The sequence below is a fragment of the Eptesicus fuscus genome, chromosome 5, assembly GCF_027574615.1.
Source record: "Eptesicus fuscus isolate TK198812 chromosome 5, DD_ASM_mEF_20220401, whole genome shotgun sequence".
NCBI classification, from domain to species: domain Eukaryota; kingdom Metazoa; phylum Chordata; class Mammalia; order Chiroptera; family Vespertilionidae; genus Eptesicus; species Eptesicus fuscus.
This window is the reverse complement of record NC_072477.1, coordinates 36268636-36290992: the sequence shown is the minus strand read 5'-3', so window position 1 is coordinate 36290992 and position 22357 is coordinate 36268636. Positions and strand designations below refer to the sequence as shown.

The following is a 22357-nucleotide window of genomic DNA, read 5'->3' as shown; positions in this document are numbered from 1 at the left end:
CATGGAGGTGACAAATGAGGTCAGAGACTGTGTCGTTGTGAGAACTCTGGGTTTTGTGACCAGGCAATTTTGGAACTTTTCACATTTTCTAAGCTTCATTGGAATAGAGTTTCAGGATGGGTTTGTTTCTGAGCTTTATTTTCTCCTTTATGCTTTCCTATATTTGTGAAATATTTTGCATAAGTATTTTTTACTTCTTTAATTGAATAAAAGTCTTTTAAAGTTAAATAAATCAGAGAAAGACAAAAGCTGTATAATATCACTTACATGTGGCATCTTTAAAAAAATAAAAATCATAGAAACAGAGACTAGAATGGTGGTTTCCAGGGGCTGAGGGTGGAGAAGGAGGGTTTGGTAGAGATGTTGGTCAAACAGTATAAACTTCCAGATGTAAGATGAATAAGTTCTGGGGATTTGATGTACCACATGGTGATTATAGTTAATAATGCTGATTATATACTTGAAAGTAGCTAAGAAAATAGATTTAAAGGGGGCTTTAAAAAAATTAGAGTGGTCTGATTCAGAACTTCTGAGTTACACACCCAGCTTTTAAATGAATCTAGCAGAGAGGAGAGTCTGCCACTTCAGAAAGATGAATTGTATAATGATATGATTTTGTAATACCTCTAATTTACATTTTATGTTGCATTTTTAAACAAGTTACAGGCTTTCTAAACCTGAAATGCATACATTCAGGCAATATGCATCTAGTTAAGTTGATGAGTTTCCGTGAGCCCAGTGGTTTAGTTTATTCCAGGCACATTTCATTAGGACAAGAAATTAAGGTTTGTAAAAGAAAAAGAAAAAAGAACAGGAGAAAAGAGATGTCTGTTGTTGGTTGGTTTGCGATAGTCTATGCATGAGAATGTATATGTGAGACTTACAAAAGAAATTTAATATTGTTCCAGGAAGCAAGCAGAGCTAAATTTATGCACTATATATTAATACTTTCCCTTTCATACATTCAGATAAAAAGTATATTATATTGCTTATATTTTAGGTAGAATTTTGAGATCCAGATAAAGATTCCTGGGAAATTGCTTTTTGGGGACCTTATATGTACACATCTGTGTTCCTCCCATTGGCAGCTTCGGAATCAAAGTCACTATTGTTAGAACATTAATATGTTTAGCAAGAAATTATTCACTTACATGTAAGTGATTTTAAATTAAGAAGTCTCTTTGGCATATATATAACATCACCGTTTTCCAGTAGAGGTTCATAGAAAATCATTACATAAACATTTTACTCTTTTGTCTTGAGATTTCCTTATTTGTAAACAAATACTTCTGTTCACAGAACAGAACAATTCCTGTCTTAGTTGGATTTATTGAATATGAAAAGCTTTGTTAGAACTGTAAGATCTGGCCAACAAAATAAATGCGTTTGGCAGCATTTAAACTTACCAAGGAAAGAAAGCCAATATAATATTATTGGCAACTTTTTAGACTTTCCCAAGAGAATTTTTTAAAAATCCCTAATTGAAATATTAAGACCAGCTTTTTAAATCTTTCATTTGACTGCATCCAAACTTCGGCTGACTTGGATAGCCCTTTATATCCTCCTTACACTGAGGAATGGTAACAGGTTTTTGATCTTAGGTCTGAGTAAGGGCTATTTTTTTTTTTCCTTAAATTCTGACCTTCAGAGCAGAGATAAGGAATGTTAAAGGGTCCTGAACTCTCACTCCATTTGAGCAAAGTATGATGACATGATATTTTTTAAGTGAGTTATGAGTGCTTTTATTTACTCAGGTGGGCAGATCAACCGAGAGCCCTATCGACTTTGTCGTCACAGACACAGTTTCTGGCGGTCAGAACAGTGATGAAGCCCAGATCACACAAAGCACCATATCCAGGTTTGCCTGCAGGATTGTCTGTGACAGAAATGAGCCTTATACAGCACGGATATTCGCAGCCGGATTCGACTCTTCCAAAAACATATTTCTTGGAGTAAGTACTATTAATAAGTACCTTGTTTCAAGAAAAGCACCCACTGTCTGGCCAGTGTTGCTCAGTGGTTGAGTATTGACCTATGAACCAGGAGGTCATGGTTCGATTCCCAGTCAGGGCACATGCCCAGGTTGTGGGCTTGATCCCCAGTGTGGGGCCTATAGGAGACAATGATCAATGATTCTCTCTCATCATTGATGTTTCTTCTCTCTCTCTCTCTCTCTCTTTTTCTCTCTCTCTTTCTGTCTTTCCCTTCCTCTCTGAAATCAATAAAAATATAAAAAGAAAAAGAAAAGCACCCATTATTATCATATATGACATATAATTGTGACCAAAAAATGTGTTTTATGTGATGCCTCTACTTCAATTTTGAGATTTTAATTTTCAGATGGCCAGTTTGAAAAGCTGTTATTAAAAATCTGAAAATAATTGCCATTGTTTTATTTGTTATAATATGTATAGTAATTCATTTTTTAAAGTATATCTCTTAACATTGTGCATAATGTATTTATGATAGTTTTAAGGGGGTTTATTTTATAGAGAAAATAAATGTACAAATCTAGATAGAGTTCAAAGGAAAATGTTAATTATTCATTCTTTCAGAAATTGAGTGTTTGCTGTGTTCCATATTGGGTTATAGATGTGATATCACAGAGAACAAAACATTAAAATTTCTGCTTTCATAGGGTTCCATGTAATTTAAACCCAAAAGGTTTAATGAATATCCAGTTTTCATATAGTTCTTTTTAAAATATATTTTTATTGATTTCAGAGAGGAAGGGAAAGGGAGAGAGAAAGATAGAAACATCAATGATGAGAGAGAATCATTGATTGGCTGCCTCCTGCAGGTCCCACACTGGAGATTGAGCCCACAACCCAGCCACCGGGCATATGCCCTGACCGGGAATCAAACCGTGACTTTCTGGTTCATAGGTCGATGCTCAACCGCTGAGCCAAACCAGCTGGCCCATATAGTTCCTTTTTGAATCAGGATATTTTTGTAGGGAAAATAAAAACACTCAAAATGGCCTAAACCATAATAAAAATGCATTATCCCACATTACAGGAAGTGTCAAGCAAGGCCAACTGCACGGTTGCTTGGTTCAGTGGTTCTGTGACATCTGAGGAACCAGTTTTTTCTGTCTTGCCCTCTCCCTCTGGGCACATTAGCTTCCTCAGGCGAGGTCGCCCCATGGGTGAGAGATGCTGCTGCACTACCACACACCCCTGCAGCAGGGCAGCTTCTGGCCGAAGAGGAGGCGGCAGAGGCAGCTTATCCCTTGTCTCTTGACTCTTACTAGAAATTTTTCAGGCAGCCTCCCAGAAGACTCAGTCAGGTCCCATTGGCCAGATCCGCCACATGCCCACCCCTAAACCAGCCATTAGCAAGGAACTGGAATCATCATACCTTGCTTATTGTTCTCAGGATTTACCCCTAAGTCATGTGAACAATATCCCCCTCGAGAGAGGATCAAAATCCCTGCAGCACAGTCAGTCGTCCAGGTGTCTGTCCTGCTATTACAACAAGCTGCTGAGCCTTCCTCGATGTCCTCTGTCCCGATTCAAAGGAAAATATAGTGGCCGCAGATTGTTGGCTTCACATTTGTTGAAATTTTGTATGTTTAATAGAAATGTTTTCCCTTCTCTGCACATTTCCCTGATAATGAGTTCTTACAAAGCATCTTTAGATGATGAGATGAAAGCACTGCACAAATAAACTGAAGATTCTGGAATCACCTGGAGGGAGGTGGGTGGGTTGTGAAAAAGAATCTGTGAGGGAGCGGCCCAGGCTTCAGGTTGTTTGTTTTTAAGCTCCCGAGATAAATAGAATGTGTCTGTGAAGATAAATTATTCATCCATTTTACCACTTCTTCCATATTGTTGGACTAACTGGATATTTTATTCTGATTGGCTTTAAATTGAAAATGAAAATTCACCACTTCCATCCCTTCCGAACCTACCCAATAATTTAAAGAGATTCTAGAATCCCTTCATTTAGCATGCTTTCTCCACTCTCCAGGAAAAGGCAGCAAAATGGAAAAACCCCGATGGCCACATGGACGGGCTCACTACAAACGGGGTCCTGGTGATGCATCCCAGAGGGGGCTTCACTGAGGAGTCCCAGCCCGGCGTCTGGCGTGAGATCTCTGTCTGCGGAGATGTGTACACCTTGCGAGAAACCAGGTCAGCCCAGCAGAGGGGAAAGCTGGTGAGTAGACTTCACTCTGAAAAAATGCAACTGGCTACAAAGACCTAACTTGAGGACTGTCGTTTTCCTCCCCGAAATTCAGAAGTTTTGTACAGGTATGCGTGCTGGGTACCACTGGCCCAGGAGGGTGAGAATTCTGCAGGCCGTGGAAGCATGAGGGAAATGGCCCTATTTCCTCTAACGATTAAGCTTTCCTCATAGCAGAATACATTATCTTTTGCTCCTTACAACCTTAAGAGCATAATCATTTATTATGTCCTTCACCACAAAATTCCACTTAAATTCACTAAGAATAAACTTATTTTTAGTGTAAAACTTTACTAATTTGGAAAAAAACTTAAACAGTCTAAAACTAATTAGTGAAAATTTTGATTTACAGAATTATTTACTAGACCTTCTGGAACTAAAAGATAATTAGCTTTTTTTGAGTTTGTAATAAGAAAATTAATACATAATTCCCTATATATATATATAACTCACCGGAATCGTAGTTATAGCTTTTTATTTGAAATAAGTCATATGTGCATTGACTTGGCATGCTAATATTTTCCTAGAACTATTATTACTTATCCCAAATGCCCTAAAGCAGTTGGTTATTTAACACTTTCTTCTATGGAGAATGATCTTGCCACAGCTATGGGGCACAGTGTGCAAGGTTTTTTAAATTGAATTTATTCGGGTGACATTGGTTTCAAGTGTACAATTTAATAAAACATCATCTGCACACTGCATCATGTGCTCATCACCCAAAGTCAAGTCTCTTTCCGTCCCCATTTATCCCCCCTTTGCCCATTTCCCCCTCCCCAACCACCTTCCCTTCTGGCTAGCCCCACACTGTTGCCTACGTTTATCTGTCATATATATATTTATTTATACACACACACACACACACACACACACACACACACACACACGTTTTGCTTAATCCCTCACCTTTTATCACCCAGCGCCCCAAACCCTCTTTCCTCTGACAAGCTGTCAGTCTGTTCTATGTATCTATGCTTCTGTTTCTATTTTGTTTGTTGAGTATTTTGTTGATTAGAGTCCACATTTGAGATTGTATGGCATTTGTCTCTCTCTGAATGTCTTACTTCACTTAGCATAATAATTTCCAGGTCCATCCATGCTGTTGCAAAAGGTAAGAATTACTTCTTTTTTTTTTTTTTTACAGCCTAGTAGTATTCCACTGTGTAAATGTACCACAGATTTCTTATCCAATCATCTAAAGGTTCTTAATAAATTTCCCACTCCAGTACTTTTAGTTAAATGTTAGATAGAAACTAGAACAAAAAAGAACAAATGGTTTCTTCAAAATTCCCATAGAAAAAACTTAGGGAAATAGAGGATTGTTCTAGCATTTTTCAGAGAGAAAGATGATAACCAAGATTTTTAAGGTGGAAAACAAAGATGGGGGCGCAGTTTTACTAACCTGGCTTTTCTCTCCTTGCTATTTATTATCAAGGAATGTTTTTTAAATTTCTATTTTATACCATCACTCAGCTACAGGTACAACTTCTTTGATGATAAAGCCCAGTCTTGGAGCATCATGGCTAAGTAAATATGAGGAGTGTTTTTTAAGAGAGGCCAAGCAAATTCAATAAACTTTGTCTAAACGATTTTAAAGAGATTATAAATAGGGAAGAAAATGTGACAGCAGTTTTTCCAAATAACTTTTTGTCTCTGATCACCAGATAGTGTTACACAACACTGACCTATGTTGGCCAGCCTGGTTATTACTCATTCTAAGAGCAACAGTGAGAAGTCAGTAAAAGATTGCTGGGTGCAGGCACTGCATTAACATTTCAGAGACATCATTAACTCCTAATTTAATCTTCACAGCAGCCTTGTCAGGGAAGTGGAATTGTCCCACTTTTATGGGTGAGGAAGGTGTGGAGTAGAGAGGTTACTGTATTTTTCCATGTATAAGACGCTTTTTCTAAAATTGTTAGACTGAAAGTCGGGAGAGTGGGGGGGGCGCGGGGTCTTATACATGGAAGTCGGCCGAGGAGGGAGCCTTGCAAGTGAGTAGCTGCCCATACCTTGTCAAACAGACTTCCTCTAATCACAAGCCTTATTGTTACTGATGTCAGCTGATGCCATAATTGGAGGTGGAGTTGGAGAGTGCACAGATGCAACAGGGACCAGAGCGTTCTGAGCACATAAAGATGTCAAAAAATAAAAAGATAAAATACCTGTAAGCGATTGTCTTACTCTGCAAAATTCAAACTGAGTGTAATTAGCTATGCAAAAGAGCATGAAAATAGAGCTGCAGAGAGACAATTTGGACCTCCTCCCACTGAGTGTATGATCAGTGGAGAAAACAGGAAAAGCAACTCCTTAAGATGCCAAAAAGGAAGAAGGCCTTAAGAGGAAAATCAGCACAATGTTTAAAATATTGATTTCTTAATTTGGGGTTGGAAAAGTGGGGGGCGTCTTATACACGGAAAAATACAGTAAATATTGCCCAATGTCACAGAGTTAGAAAGTGGCAACTGATTGGATTGAAACTCTGATTGAGAGTCTGGACTCCTGGCCATCACTCAGTACTGCCTTGTGAGGAGTCACATCTGGCTCTCATCTGAGATGGTCACACCAGAGCATTTGCCTCCTGGGCAAATGTAAAGCATTCGCAGCAATCCACAAAAGGGCTTGTTTGTCCCAGAGGGCACACCTGGGATGCGTGTCTTGCCCACTCTGGGAATTGTGTCGTGACCCAGCTCACACTACTGTAGTGTGCCAGAGAAGTCTACAGTGCCACAGAGATAACGCCAAAATATGTTAATGTTAGTTTTCCCTGGAAGTGACCCTGAGACCTACGTAAAGCTGTGCTGTACTATCTGGTAGTATATCATAGACCCAGCCAACAGTAAAGGTTTCCAGTTTCTGTCAGTCTGGTCTTGGACTTGTGGGTGACACAGTGGGGATGAAGGGACATCCTCCTGTGATCCCCACTTGAAAACTTGGAGAGCAGTTTATCTCTATCTGAGAAGAGAGCCTGCTGATTCTTTGCACTTCCATTCCAATGTGTGATACTCTGGTCCTATGCATGTTACCAGTAGCAGTTGATAGGAACTATGTGTCTTGAAATAGCATTTGTAATTTAATACGGAAATATTGAAACTAAGGTGTTTAGGTAAAAGTCCAGAATATTTGTTATGACAACAGTCTTTGCCTACTGGTAGAGGGTTTTATATTAACATCATATTCAGTGTTTAATGTGAATCAATATACTTGCGTGTTTTTAACAAGTCACCACAGTTGCTCATTATTACAGCACATGATGAGCCCTTGGTACTTTAATTAAGTGTGGGGGAAATATTTTTTCAGGAGCTTAAACCCCTGAGTAAATAAATAGGCAAATGAACTGTGAATTGTGTCCTACTCATTTATCTACTTAACTAGAGGCCTGGTGCATGAAATTCATGCACTGAGGGGGCGGGGAGGTCCCTCAACCCAGCCTACACCCTCTCCAATCTGGGACCCCTCGGGGGATGTCCCACAGGGATCAGGCCTAAACTGGCAGTCGGATATCCCTCTCATAATCCGGGACTGCTGGCTCCCAACTGCTTGCCTGCCTGCATGCCTGACTGATTGCCCCTAACCACTTATGCCTGCCAGCCTGATCACCCCCTAACCACTCCCCTGCCAGCCCGGTTGTCCCCAACTGCCCTCTCCTGCTGGCCCGGTCACCCCAAACTGCCTCCCCTGCTGCCCTGGTCGCCCCTAACTGCCCTCCCCTGCAGGCCTGGCCACCCCTAACTGCCCTCCCCTTCAGGCCTGGTTGCCCCCAACTGCCCTTTCCTGCAGGCACCCCTAACTTGCCTCCCCTGCAGGCCTGGCCACCCCTAACTGCCCTCCCCTGCAGGCCTGGTTTCCCCCAACTGCCCTCCCTCCCCTGCAGGCTCAGTTGCCCCCAACTGCCCTCCCCTGCTGGCCTTGTCACCCCTAACTGCCCTCCCCTGCTGGCCTGATCACTCACAACTACCCTCCCCTGCTGGCCATCTTGTGGTGGCCATCTTTGACAACATGGGGGTGGCCATCTTTGACCACATGGGGATGGCCATCTTGTGTGAGGGTGTGAAGGTCAATTTGCATATTACCTCTTTATTATATAGGATGATAACATGGTAATATGTATAATACCGCTCTAGTAGACTCGAGTATTTTATTAAACTATATTGGCTTTCTGTAAAATTAGGTAAATTCAGTTAAGTTGATTTGCTTACCTAATTTTAGGTGAAATTATAAAAATAACCATAGTGTTGCCCAGCCCGAGTGGCTGAGTCAGTTGAGCTTTGTCCTGTGCACTGAAAGATTACAGGTTCGATTCCCAGTCCAGGCACCTACCTGGGTTGTGCATTCAACCACTGGTCAGGGCATGTATGGAAGGCAGCTCATCCATGTTTCTCTCTCACATGTATCTCTCTCTCTCTCTTTCCCTTCCCCTATCTAAGCACGTCCTCTGTCCCGTGAGTGCGAGTATTAAAAATAACTATAGTGTTACTACACATAGGCTGTACCAAATGCTCTGTGTTAATTCTCTCTCAGACATCACTCAAAGCAGCCCTAGGAGGTCAGTATTGTTACTGTTACCATTTACAGGTGAGGAAACCAGGCTTTAAAAGGTTGTCACTTGCTACAGGTGGAGGATGGGGCTTTGAATTCTGTTTTCTAAGCTTAGCCATCTGATATTTTGGGGCCATTAGGTTTTAACTATCTCTCACTTCCACAACCCTGTCTTTTCCTTCTGCCTTCTCTTTGTCCCCCTTTTGTAGAATCCTATATAATAAAAGGCTAATATGTAAATCATCCCCTCAGGAGTTCAACCGACCAGGAGTTCGACCGCTCACTATGACATGCGCTGACCACCAGGGTGTGGCACGGAATAAAGGAAGGCCCCGTCAGCAGCCTAGGGACCGTACCCGTGCACGAATTTCATGCACCGGGCCTCTAGTTTAAAAAATAAAATCCAAATCCTTGCCTCTGCATAGTGGTATCTACCCCATTCTGCCCCCAACACTGTATTCTGGAGAAAAGTTACACATTTTCTTCATAGATAGAGGTGGCACATAAGAGAGAACAGATCAGAGGAAAACAGGCCACTGTGTGGGCAGCCACTGTGGTTCCGAAGGCAGGCCACAGGTTCCAGTCCTGCTTCTTGCATGTAGTAGCTCTGCATTCTGAATCAGTGACCTCTTAGCAAGACCTGAACGATGAGTGGGAGTTCCCCAGGCGAGGAGTAGATATAGGGTGGGGTGTGATGGAGAGTGCTACTCAAAGGGCACTTTGTGCTCATGCCTGTGGGCAATCCAGCTCAGTGCATCCATACACTTGAACTGAGTGCACTCAGCACAGGCAGCCCTGTTTCACTACGAGCTACAACAGCTGAAGTCTAGTGGCCATATTGTGAAGGTTAATAGTTTGGGCTTCATCCTGATGGCAATGGAGAGCCAGCACAGTCATTTAGGCCAGAGAATGACTAAATTTCTGATCTTCCCCTCCCTCTCTTCTCCTTACATAGTTCGTTTTCTGCACCCCAGCCTTGGGGGGGGGGGGGGTGCCCTGGCTCTGTCCTCAGCCTCCTATCCTCCCAGGGACCCCTGTGGGCAGTCTCGTCCACTCCAGGCTTCACCTAGATGCTGATAAATCCCAGATATGCTTCTCTGAGCCACACCAGCCTTCTGTGCATTACACTACAGACACTCTGCACAACCCAAAACTACACACCCAAAACTGACTTTACTATCTTTCCTCCCAAATCTGCTATATCTTCTAGATCATCTGTCCCCGGAAAGCCCCGTTCTATATAGACAGTGAAGCCAGATACGTAAAAACCTTTCTTCGTGAATCCAGAGCTGAGGGCTGTGAGTCCAGTTCCTCCACATTTAATACCTGTGCCACTGATATTCTCTTTGCTGAGCTGCACCCACCCTCTTTGCCTGGAGAGAGAGAGAGCTCCCACTGTTTCTACTTCCAGTTACAGACATCAGTCCGGCCTCCACACTTCTGGAAGGGACCTTTTAGAAAGGCAAATCTTTGTTTTATAACTTCCTAAAACTGCCCAGGGACACCCTTTGGGCACCGAGGCCAACCGATCTCTCCACCCTGGAACTCGTGACCTGCCCCCACAACACCCTGCGCCCCATCCAGCCGTGTTCAACTACCTGTTGAACCTTGTTGAACCCCTTGTTCCCTCAATGCACATGGTGTTTGGCCTTCTCCTGCCTCCTCCTGGTGTGCCTCCTCTCCCACCTGCTGACTCCTAACTACATCTTTTTCAAATCTCTGTTCAAGGAAAACCCTTTAAAAACCACTTCTGACTTTGCCATCATCAGAGTAACGGTACCAAACATTTATACAGTGCTTACTGCATGCCAGACATTGTTCCAAGCACTTTACTTGTAATGACTTTTTAACCCTCACAATCCCCTAATCTGCATTTTACAGAAGAGGAAACTGACACACTGAGACTCGAAGGTCACAGAGCTAGAAAGTGACAGTCTCGATTCAGACCCCGGCAGAGTCCCCGTTGGGACTGCTGTGATGTGGCCTCACATAGCACTTGCAACACCTTACTGACCTTTAGCTGGAGCCTGTGTGGCTCCCACTATTAAAGAACAAGGCTCTTCTGGGTGGGAATGAGGTTTTATTGGTCTTGCACCCCAGGGCTTAAAGCACATGCCCTGGACTGAAGCAGCAGTCAGATTCCTGCTGACCCAACTGTGCTTGTCAGCTGTTCATCAGTCTTGTGAGCACCTCGGTGCTTAACCCAGCCCCCAGCCATCCTCCCAAAGTGAAGGCTCCCACTGAACACTTGTGCTCTGGCCCTCAGGAGTGCAGGGTAAAAGGTGGGTTGTTGGGAGCCAGGAGTCACCGAAGGCACGTGGATACCACGGTCATGATGGCAGAGCCCCACAGGGTCTCTGATCAGCTGTGGCAAAATGCGTGTGGTCATCACTGGATGGACTGGGTGGACATCTCCAGCCCCTGATGAGATCAGAGGGTAACTGTGCTATTGACGTAAGGAGGAAAAAATCTAAGGAGATTTGTGCTCATTGAAATTACCTCCACATTAACTGGACACCTCGAGCTACACAGGTTGTGCCTAAGGCTTTGCGACTGTGGCATATGTAGTACTAGAGGCCCGGTGCATGAAATTCATGCATGGGGTGAGGGGGTCCCCTCAGCCCAGCCTGCACCCTCTCCAATCCGGGACCCCTCAGGGGATGTCCGACTGCTGGTTAGGCCCAATCCCAGTTTAGACATTGCTCTCACAATCCTGGACCTCTGGCTCTTAATTGCTCACCTGCCTGCCTGCCTGGTCACCCTTAACTGCCCCCCCCCCCCTGCCAGCCTGGTCACCCCTTACTGCCTCCCCTGCCAGCCTGGTCACCCCTAACTGCCCCCCTCTGATGGCCTAGTTGCCCCTAACTGCCCCCCCTACTGGCCTGGTCGTCCCCAACTGCCCCCCCCCTGCCGGCCTGGTCACCCCACGCAGCCTGCTGTCAGTTGTTTGGTCATCCCTCACTAACCCCCCTGCGCCGGCCTGGTCGTAGGCAGCCATCTTGTGAGGGTGTGACGGTCAATTTGCATATTACTTCTTTATTATATAGGATATCCAGTGTTCAAGAGAGGAAACTGAGGCTCAGAGAGAGTAAGTTACTCCCCCAGTCCTGTCTTTAGTGCGATAAACTGCCTCCCCATGCTTACTTCAAAGATGACATGTTTATTTTGAAATGAGAGAATGTCGGCGCTTTGCCAAATTTTGTTTTTTAAAGGCCTGTCTGTCCACTTGCTCTAGGTGGAAAGTGAGACCAACGTGCTGCAGGACGGCTCCCTCATCGACCTGTGCGGGGCCACCCTGCTCTGGCGGACAGCCGACGGCCTCTTCCACGCTCCCACCCAGAAGCACATCGAAGCCCTACGGCAGGAGATCAATGCGGCGCGGCCACAGTGCCCCGTGGGGCTCAACACCCTGGCCTTCCCCAGCATCAACAGGAAGGAGGTGGTGGAGGAGAAGCAGCCCTGGGCCTACCTCAGCTGCGGCCACGTGCACGGCTACCACAACTGGGGCCACCGCAGTGACACGGAGGCCAACGAGCGGGAGTGTCCCATGTGCAGGACTGTGGGCCCCTACGTGCCTCTGTGGCTCGGCTGTGAGGCAGGATTTTACGTGGACGCAGGACCGCCAACACACGCATTCACCCCATGTGGACACGTGTGCTCAGAGAAGTCTGCGAAGTACTGGTCTCAGATCCCACTGCCGCACGGAACTCACGCGTTTCATGCCGCCTGCCCCTTCTGTGCCACGCAGCTGGCCGGGGAGCAGAACTGCATCAAATTAATTTTCCAGGGTCCAGTCGACTGATGCCCTTGGCAGCCATCTACGACTTTATTAACAAGTTACTGTGAAGATTTTTGCCACTAACTCTCGATTTTACCTTTTTATAGTGTTGTTTATTAAGGGAGGGGGCCCGAGGCTGGGAGGAGGGAACGTGGTGAGGAGACGCGCTGGGAGTTTGAGACCAGTGGTGTGTTGCATGCTCCAAACAGCGGCATCGTCCTTGAAATCGGCCTGGTTAACCACATGATCTCTGTAATGATTGGACTTAAAGCGCCATGCTTTTATTTCAACCTTGGGTTTTTAACAAGTCTTTTTCCCTTTGTAGCCTTGGATAAAACTTTAAATCATATTTTACAAGTGAAGAAATTTATTCAAAAGTTGTTGGCTCGTAATAAGCCATGGTCCGTGCTGCAGGGTGTAGGTGTTACCTAAAAGACCTACGATGTCTGAAAATACTTGATACAACAGGCTAGAATCTGACCAGATACCGAAGGGTAGCTCTATAAAATGTTATCAATAGTCAGGAGACCTTAGGCACAGGTGGTGGTTTTGAAATCTGGGGCTTTTTTTCTGATTTATTTTTCTTACTTTTTGGGGGAGAGAATATTCATATGTTGTCCTGTTTTCTTTTTAACTTTGGTGGAATATAGTTATTTTATACACACATTCACCAAATACCTTGGCATTTCAAACAAAGAACTTTCCATAACTTTTTAGTTTGCCTTTTGTTATTTCTAATATATTTCATCCCCGATACTCATCGTGCATGGCCAGAACTGTTCAGTTTATTAAAATGTAGCAACTTTTAAAAATCCATTCACTGAGGGTGATTATTACAGCAGTAAACATGGCCTAGGTACTATAATACCAAGTTTATTTGCTTACTGGATTGTTTAAGATTTAAGAGCGATTAAAAGTGAGATTTTACTTTATAAAACCACTCGTTGGGGTTTCATAAGTTTACTTTTCTTCCTAAAGAAAGCCAAAATTCTGTGAGCCTAAGAGCAACACGTCACAATGACACAGGCGTTTTTATCTACTCCCTCTCCGCCATCTGTCACCTTCCCTCGCAGCTTACAGAGCTCTGGAAGTTTTGAAAATGTTTGCAAATCAAGCTACATTTAAATGTGATCATTAGATATACACAACACCAAGTGGTACATCTGCAGAGATAATTTGAAATTCCTGATTTCAAGAGAGCAAATGAGTGTTTACTGAGGAATAATTAAATTGAAATTTCAGATGAGCCCCTCCAACCCTCTCTGTTTTTTCCCTTCCACTTGGAATAATAGTCCGTGGGTGCCCGTTCTGTGTGGTGCCAGAGCATCACTGCTCCCAGAATGGAAATCCTACAGGACAGAGCTGGCTGAGATGGTGGGTCCCTGCCACATGGAACAAGTATTTATTTAAGCTAACATCCTCTTCAATTGACCACTGCACATTCGTACTACATTTTTTAACCTTTGTAAAGATATCTAATTTATATGGTTCTAATATACTATATCTGTACTTGAATTGGTTTTTCCTTGTTTTGCCTACTGGCATATATTTTGCCTATTTTTTATTGTTCTGACCCATTTTTGAATGTCCTTTTCCTTAAAGTGGTAAGCTATATTACTCTTGATTGCTGCTGCTTAACTTGACTTAATGTATAAGAAGTTCAGCCTCTGTTATAAAATAGCTTTACTCTTCCATGGAGACTATTGTGTAGGATGAGATGTTTTTTGTTTTGTTAGGTTTTAAGTGATGTGAAAATCCAACGACAGTCCTCTTACTGATCGCTTACCCTGTTCTATGTAGCATACTCTGCCTGCAGACAGAAAAGAAAGCAATGGGGTTGCCTAACTAATACGTCAAATGCCTCTTAATTTAGCCAGAGTCTCCAGTGATTAGCTTTCACTGATAGAGTGTGTCCTTTCATTCTGTGATTCTTCGGGCTTCCCAAAATGGTAAAGGAGGCACACAGTCCCTCTTCTTGCTATAGAGCTAGAAGGTGGTTTGAGGACTCTAGATACCCTAAAGGTATCTTGTAAGGTAAATGGTCTAGCATCCAGAAAGACTGGATTTTTGCCTATCAAAAAAAACTTTTTTTCCAGAAAGTTGTGCTCTGATATAATTTTCCATTTCAAGAACTATATAGGAGTCTGGCAGTTCTGCATACAACATATGCCTCAAAACAAAATTATCTTCCAACCTGAAGTTTCTGACTTTTAGCAAATTTGGATAGCTAAATGGAAGCTGAAATTTGGAAAATAAATTTCAAACTCTTGGAGGGCACTACATCTTGTCTTTTGATCTCCACATGAGATCCCTCCCACCTGCCTAGGACACCACAGCATGGGGGGAAAGTCTGCAAAAAGGAAACCATGTTCATCTTGGTTGGCCATGTCTAGTCAGATCCCCTTATGATCTTGGCTAATGAGATTTCTTTCTCAGAGTTGAGAGTGTCAGTGTGTAGGAATAAAGAACTCTAATCACCAAAGTAGAGTCATCTAGTTCAGAAAGGGTAACCTCTCAGAGGTCATTTCTGTTTTTATGTCTTGCTTGCCACCACATTGAAGGGTGAGTCTCACTCCCCTATGTGCATTCATAGGAAATTACTGACCAATTATCCCCATCTCGGCCTGACCGAAATGCCTTTTGTGAATAGGTTTCCAGAAGTTTGGCCCCAGTGATGTATTCCCATTGGTATTTTTTTTTTCCAGTTGTTTACTACCAAAAAAAAAAAAAAAAAAATTAAGAGTGAATGGGGTTACAACTCAATATTTTTCTAGTCCAGAATTTTTTATTAATAATCGGTGCTGCCGGGTCATGCATGCTGCAACTCTTAACATTTCCCTTATTTGGTTATGCTTTTTGCAAAAAGGGCTACAGTTCACACTGCAGAGTATTAAGCTTTCTGGGTTTTTTCCCCCACTGTGGCCCCAAAGAATTAAAATCCTTTAATATAAATAGAGCATATTTATCATTCCTTGATAGTTAATTATAGAGTTTGGTACCTTTGTGCCTCAGGGAAGCCACGTGATATAACTGGTTATAGAATTTCAGGGTTAGGGTTTAGAGAAAGGAGAAAGCCATTGGAAAAACGATGGGCTCCATTAAGGAGACTAATGAATCTGGATGCAGAAATATGCCAGGAACTGGCATACACATGATTGTAGTAGAATTTATTTCCAGTATCAATAGGGAAATTATTTTTAAGTTTTGCCATATACTGTATCAGGAGAGTTGAGGAGAGTGCTTCATAAAGCTTCAATGCTTTACTTTTGCTTACATAGAAAAACTCCAACTCCTGTGATGTGGGAGCTCAGTATTGTTGTTTGGGCACTTTTGAGAGTGTAAGGGAAATGTTTCCCACATCTTGATTTAAGTGTGACACAGGCCACAGAATTGTCACCTGCCGTCCTATGATTTTGATCGACTTCTTTTGTTTTTAAAAGCCATTCTGTTCTCTGGACTTGCATGAAAGAGTTATGATCACACCATTGTTAATGCTGGCTACTACCTAGCTGTCTTCGAGTGATCCTGCCTTGTGACATGGAATTTCTGATAGACAAGCCACGGAACCTTGATTCTAAGCCAGGTCCAGCTCCGTTCCCTTGCCTGTCAACCTTACATCCCCACAGTCCAGCCTCCATGGGCTGAAGGTATGAAGGTCCGTCATCGGTGCTGGACATGGAGCCACCCTGTGATCGCTTCTATGACCCAGTCAAAGGCCAATGAGGAGACTAGGATCTTTTGGAAAGAGTGTAAGAATTATTGAAGCAGTAAAACAAGACTTCTCAGTATTTCTTTTTTATAAAACTTACATCCTCTCAAGTAAATTTTAGCCCTCATGAACAATCCTTAGATGAAGGTAGGGAAAAGCAAATATTTTTCCAGTTCTATTTAACTTTCTAAACAAAATAAACTCAATGAAAGGGAAGCTGGGTTTTTTTTTGTTTTTTGTTTTTTTGTGGGTTTTTTTGTTTGTTTGTTTGTTTTAGTGGAAATGACAAATTGCTTCCCTGTATTAAATAGTCTAGAAGTTAAGGGGTGGTCATATTTACCATGTATAGTGTTATGAGCAGTTAAATTTTATGGCTATATTTGTAAAACTGTTCTTTTATATTTCATGTCAAATTGGAAAATTTATTTCTTCACTATTGTACCTGTGGAAATACAAGCCATTTTACAGGAAAAACCTTCAAAAACTATTAAACAGATCTCAGTATGTTTCTGAGTGGTTGTCTTCAGACTCTGTGGCTATCCTGGGTTCATCAGGACATTCACTAGGAAGCTAATACAAAAGCAGACTTGATTCTTGTATTTAAGCTTATTATTGTTTTATATTCCACACAGTGCGGATGTATTAAAATCTGGACACTGAAAACCCCCTTAATTTTCTTATGGAAAAAAACTTCATCGGTGCTTATATTACTATTTCTTGTGACATTACATCCCTGTCAAATAAATCTAACTTCTAGGAGATCTTAACCTGGCTTGTAGGATTAATGGATTCTCTTTCTGACCATTAAAGTCATATTGCTACTTTTGTGAAAATCTTCATTCACGCTTAACAACACAAGGATTATGTATAAGCCTTCAGGCCTTAAACTGATGTCTTTCATAAGAAAATATATGTATTTATGATAATTTTTTTCATCACGTTGATATTTAAAGAATCTTAGTATTGTTGAGACAGATTTTTCACTTCTACCAAAAGAAAATGCACATTTATGTGGGCTTTTATTTCAGGAGTTAAGTGTTCCATACTTGAGCAAATCTATCATGCCATGAGTTGTAAGATGTGTTATTATAAGGATGAAGATAGTTATAATTGTAAGAAGATGCATCCCATTCACAAGGGTACAGTATTCATGGGGAAAGAGCAGTGTTCAACAAATGGAGTTGGGACAACTAAATATTCACATGCAAAAGAATGAAGTTGGACACCTACCTACCTTACACAGTATACAAAAATTAACTCACACTGGATCAAAGGGCAAACACCAGAATTCTTAGAAGAAAGCAGAGTAAATCTTTGTGACCTTGGATTAGTCAATGATTTCTTAAATACAATACCAAAACCTACAACCAACAAAAGAAAAAGATAAATTTGACTTCATCAAAATTGAAATGTTTTATGCATCAAAGGACACAAAGTAAAAAGACACCCACAAAATGGGAGAAGATATTTGTAAATCATATGCCTGATAAGGGATTTGTATCCAAAATATGTGAAGAATACTTAACTTGTCAATAAAAAGCCCAGTTTAAAGATGATGAAAACATTTGGATATTTTTCCAAAGAAAACATACAAATGACTAATAAGCACATAAAAAGATTCTCAATATCATTAGCCATTAGAGAACTACAAACCATGAGTTATCATTTTATAGCCACTAGGATGGCTAAAATGAAAAAGTAACAAGTATTGGCAATTGGTTGAAAAATTAGAACCTTACACTGTTGGTGGGATTATAAAACTGTACAACTGCTTTGGAACATGCAGGTTGGCAGTTCCACAAAAGGTAGACTATACAGCTACCATGTGACAGCATTTTCACTCCGAGGTATATACCCAGAAGAACTGGAAATGTGTTGACACAGAATTTATACATGAATGTTCATAACAGTATTTATAGTTACCAAAAAGTAGAAATGACCCAAAAGTCCATCAACTGATGAATGGATAGATAAAATGTCATGTATCTATACAATGGAATATTACGTGGCTATGAAAATTAATGAACTTGGAAACGTGAAGTGAAAGAAGCCAGGCACAAAAGGTCCTATTCAGTATGTCAGAAATAGGCATCTTACAATACCTGATTAAACATATCCTGGGTACGTTTAAGACTCCCATAACCACCAGCAAGAGCACTGAAGACTAATAAGCAAAGAAAAAAATAGACTCTCACAATTGAAGTGGAAGTAAAAAGATGGGAAGAGGAAAACCTTTGAAAACAATATGTTGACAATTTATTATTCATTTTCTTTATCTATTTGTGTTTAGAAAATAAATTACTTAAGTCCCAGTAGATACATATTGGAACTGTGGCATTTCTGTAGGAATAAATATCGGTGTGCTCTCGGGTACTTGCCAGAGTTTTAACAAAATTATGGACAGCAGTAAGAGTAGCAAAAATCACCTTCAATATAACCTTTAACAATTCAGTTAGTTCAATGTCATCAAAATAAGTTTGAACAAACTTGGACCAGTCCTCTTTTTTTGCATTTTCTTCGTTTTTAATAACCTTTTAAGTGATTTCTCTTGTTTTTACTGCCTAATTTGAAAACACCAAGCCCTTGGGTCGGATGTACCACGCCCACGTGAAAAATTAAGCACCCAAAGAAAAGCCAACTTATAACAGCTTTGGGGAGTAGAGAGTGAAGAGGGCAGACTGGTGAGGAAAAGGGCAGGCCTGTAACTGCAGTGCTCACTCCCAGGGGTGCAGCATCCACAGCGACCTTTCCAGGGACAAGATGGACAGCACTGCCCCGCAGTACAATCTGCACGGAGAGTCTGTACTGAAAGGAGGGGGAATGATTCATCGGCCGAGAAAGACCTGGACAAAAGCAGCCACTTCTGGAGGAATCATTTGTGCGAAAGCAATGAACACACTTCCTGGAGAGCCATTGCAGGAGGCAGATGTTTAGATAATATACATCTGCTTTGTGTTTCTATAAGGCCTTCTGCCTGAGAGCTGCAGGACGTTAACACGAACATGAACTAATAAGCCTCGTGGCACTGCTGCGTGGTTGATAGACGTAACAGCCATTTCACAGTGCAGGGAAGGCAGCCCCTGCTCAAAGGTGCTAAAGTCATTTACCCAAAGGAAACAATGGCAAACTCTTCCGAAATGGGCTGTCGGTTCTCCCCACGCTCGATCAAGGTGCTTTCTCACTTGGCAGGTCAGCAGTTTCAACAGCATGTTTTCTTCGGTGGGACACTAGCAACGATGAAGGGGGTGCAATGTATACCCTGGTTTCCAGTGGTTCGTTCCAAGAGATCCATCTTCAATGTAACTGGGAGTTGGTTTGAAAATAAGCCTTAGGTCAAACCTTAACTCCTTTCTCCCTGGTTTGCCCAGGAATTAATCTGTTTGCTAATGCTGGTCTCTCCTGGTCTGACCGTGGCCTTGAGCTCTGCAGTTGTGTGCTCAAGTTGCTTAATCAAATTATGCAAAGAACTTAAAATATTATACGAATATCAAACATCCCCAACAGGTCTGTGTAGGCATTAGTGTAATGATTTGATTTGCTATTTTAAGTCCTGAAAAGCTCATGAAATTGCCTTTGAAAATAGGGTGTGACATCTTGACAACAGACAATGCCGAGCACTTGAAGGAATCTAACTGGCTTGGTCATACTTCGCCCTGTAGGTGCCTACATCCTACTCCTCTCCGTTATCACCACCTGTCCTAGTGGTGGCGTCTCTGTCCTCTTTCTCTTCCAGACCCACATGATTTCAGTAGAATAAGTCAGAAGGAAACAAAGCAAGGAAGTCAAACAGAAAACCCCAGAGCTCCTAGTTCCTTTTAGAAAGAAAACGGCCACCTCCCTTTCACCAAGGTAGGGTGATTCTGCCTTCGCACATGTTTTCAAACTTCTCAGAGAGTAGCCAGCTTACCTCAGAGTCACTGGTGGTCTTAATTCCCGTGTGTTCTCTCTTTTCTATAGCAAGAAAGAGGAGCTTCTTTTCATAAAGCAGGGCATCATTTACTTGCCACTGTTTGCCATTCAGTCTCCAGACCCTGTCCTGTGCCCACACCAGTGCCCACGTTGGATAAGACTATTACTCAAAATGCTTACAAATTACACTTAGTGCTTTGCATCCTCAACCCGCCCGCACCCTGTTGTCTCCCAGGCCCTCCCAACACCCCAAATGCTGGCACTGACTGAGCAGTGATGGGGTGACCTGGCCTTGAGGTGGCAGAGCCGGGAGGGACCGCACCTCCGGTTTCCGCCGCGAGCGGGGAGCCCCGGGACCTGCGTGGATGGGATGTAAGCCCCAGCACCTGGGACTGGTCATTCTGTAGAAATTCTGTCACTCGTGCCCCAGTCATCTCCATAAGGAGTGGGTGCTTATCCACATGGGACTGCACCTGTTAGGAGGAAGGCGTCAGTGAATGGCCATAATTTAGGAGAAGAAAAAAACACCCTAAGTGATTCTGATACTGTATCTGGGAGGCCGGTTAAAATCCTCCTCCTCGTAGACTATGTAGCTTTTGAAAAGCATATTTTGTCCTTGAGTTTCTGACTGGTGTGGGTGAATCACCAGGGCAGGAGGTAGGAGGGAAGGGGAGAGGAGTCGGGGAGGGTGTGTGTGTGTGAAGGACAAGTCAGCAGAAACAGCACGTAGTCAACCAGCCACCTGAGCCTGCACTTCCGGCCTCCACAATTTCCTCAGAACTCTCTTCTGTGTCGAGGTTAATAAACTTAAAGGAAGAACTAAAGATCTTGTGAGAGAAGAGAAACCATCCTGAAGTGCTCTGGAGTGGGGATGAGATCATTTCTCAGTATGGGGCTCTGTGGTTTGGCCTTGGGAGCCTGGGTCCTAGGCCATCCAGGGCTCATTTGTCTCGCTTGAAGAATAAGCCCGGAGTTGGCTGAAGGACCGTCCCTGCTGCTCACACCCTCATTATTAAGGTTTTTAGGGGCGGAAACAGCCTTTTCCTTGGGAGTTTGTATTGCAACCTTTGAAGCAACATAACAAAAAACCAGAGGGCATGAAATCATTCCTTCTGAGCTTCCAGAGAATTCGTGTTTTGTGACAGAAAAGGAAATACTTTCCTAATCATTGGAGCCCCTGCTAGACTAAAAATTGGCAGGGTTGAATGGTTTTGTGACAACAGGAAAATTTATAGCTACAAATTTAATTAGGATCCTCACTTGAAACTGTCAACAAAATGAAAAGGCAAACTATGGGATGGGAGGAAATATTTGCAAATCATATGTGATCAGGAGTTAATACTCAAAATATACAAAGAATTCATATAATTCAATAGCCATAAAACAACCCAATTAAAAAGGGGGCAGAGGAACTGATTAGACCCTTTTTCCAAAGAAGACATACCAATGGTCTATCCTATATAATAATAGAGAGGTATGCTAATTAGCCCAGACGCTATAACAGTCACGACCAGTCAGGCACGTAATAGTCACAACTGGTCAGGCCTGGCCTGGGAGCGGCCACTGGCAGGGGCGCACACAGGCCCGTGGCACCGCCCAGCCTGGAGGCTGCCCAGCCGGGGGTCGAGAGCAGGCCAGAGGCATCCCCGCCCTGTGCTGAAGTGGAGCGGCCCCCGGCAGAAGTGGCCATCAGCAGAGGCTCGCGCAGGGCTGCCCAGCGCTGACGACATGCTGCCTGCCTGCGTGCATCCCCACCCAGTGCTGAGGTGAAGCTGCCTGCCTGCATCCCTGGCCAGGGATGTGACACTGCCTGCCTGTGTCCCTGACAAAGAGCAATATTAAAATATTTCCTCTAATTCCCTTTTGATGTGCATGAATTTCGTGCACCAGGCCACTAGTGTATGTATATGCATATATATATGCATAGTTCCTACATATCATACATACCTTTTTTTAAAAGCTTGATAAGTACATTTTAATTGAATTAAAATATATGTCACATGAAGTTTGCCATTTTAGTCATGTTTAAGGGTACAATTCAATGGCATTAAGTACATTCACATGTTGTATAACCATCAAGCTAATGTCAGCTAAGTTTTTCCTCTGGTGAATGTGGTCAGAGGGAACTGGAGGTAATTCTGTGGAATCCAGGATGGAAAGTGATCCATTGCAAGCAAAGATGCCTGCTGCACCTTTTCATGCCCCGTGGTAGCAGCTGGCACATGTATTTCATA

General features: G+C 42.7%; 1 protein-coding gene across 3 annotated transcripts in view; it reads left to right on the top strand.

Annotated features, from left to right (window-relative positions):
- PELI2 (pellino E3 ubiquitin protein ligase family member 2) overlaps positions 1 to 16727 on the top strand; it is a 174419-nt gene extending 157692 nt beyond the window's left edge. For all 3 annotated transcript variants that reach the window (XM_008139014.3, XM_028141684.2, XM_054716037.1), the window contains 3 exons: positions 1755 to 1952; positions 3973 to 4161; positions 11963 to 16727. In XM_008139014.3, coding sequence (XP_008137236.1) covers positions 1755 to 1952; positions 3973 to 4161; positions 11963 to 12529 — 954 coding nt within the window. In that variant the 3' untranslated portion in view covers positions 12530 to 16727. The remainder of the gene's footprint in view (positions 1 to 1754; positions 1953 to 3972; positions 4162 to 11962) is intronic.
- The last annotated feature ends 5630 nt before the right edge of the window (positions 16728 to 22357 follow it).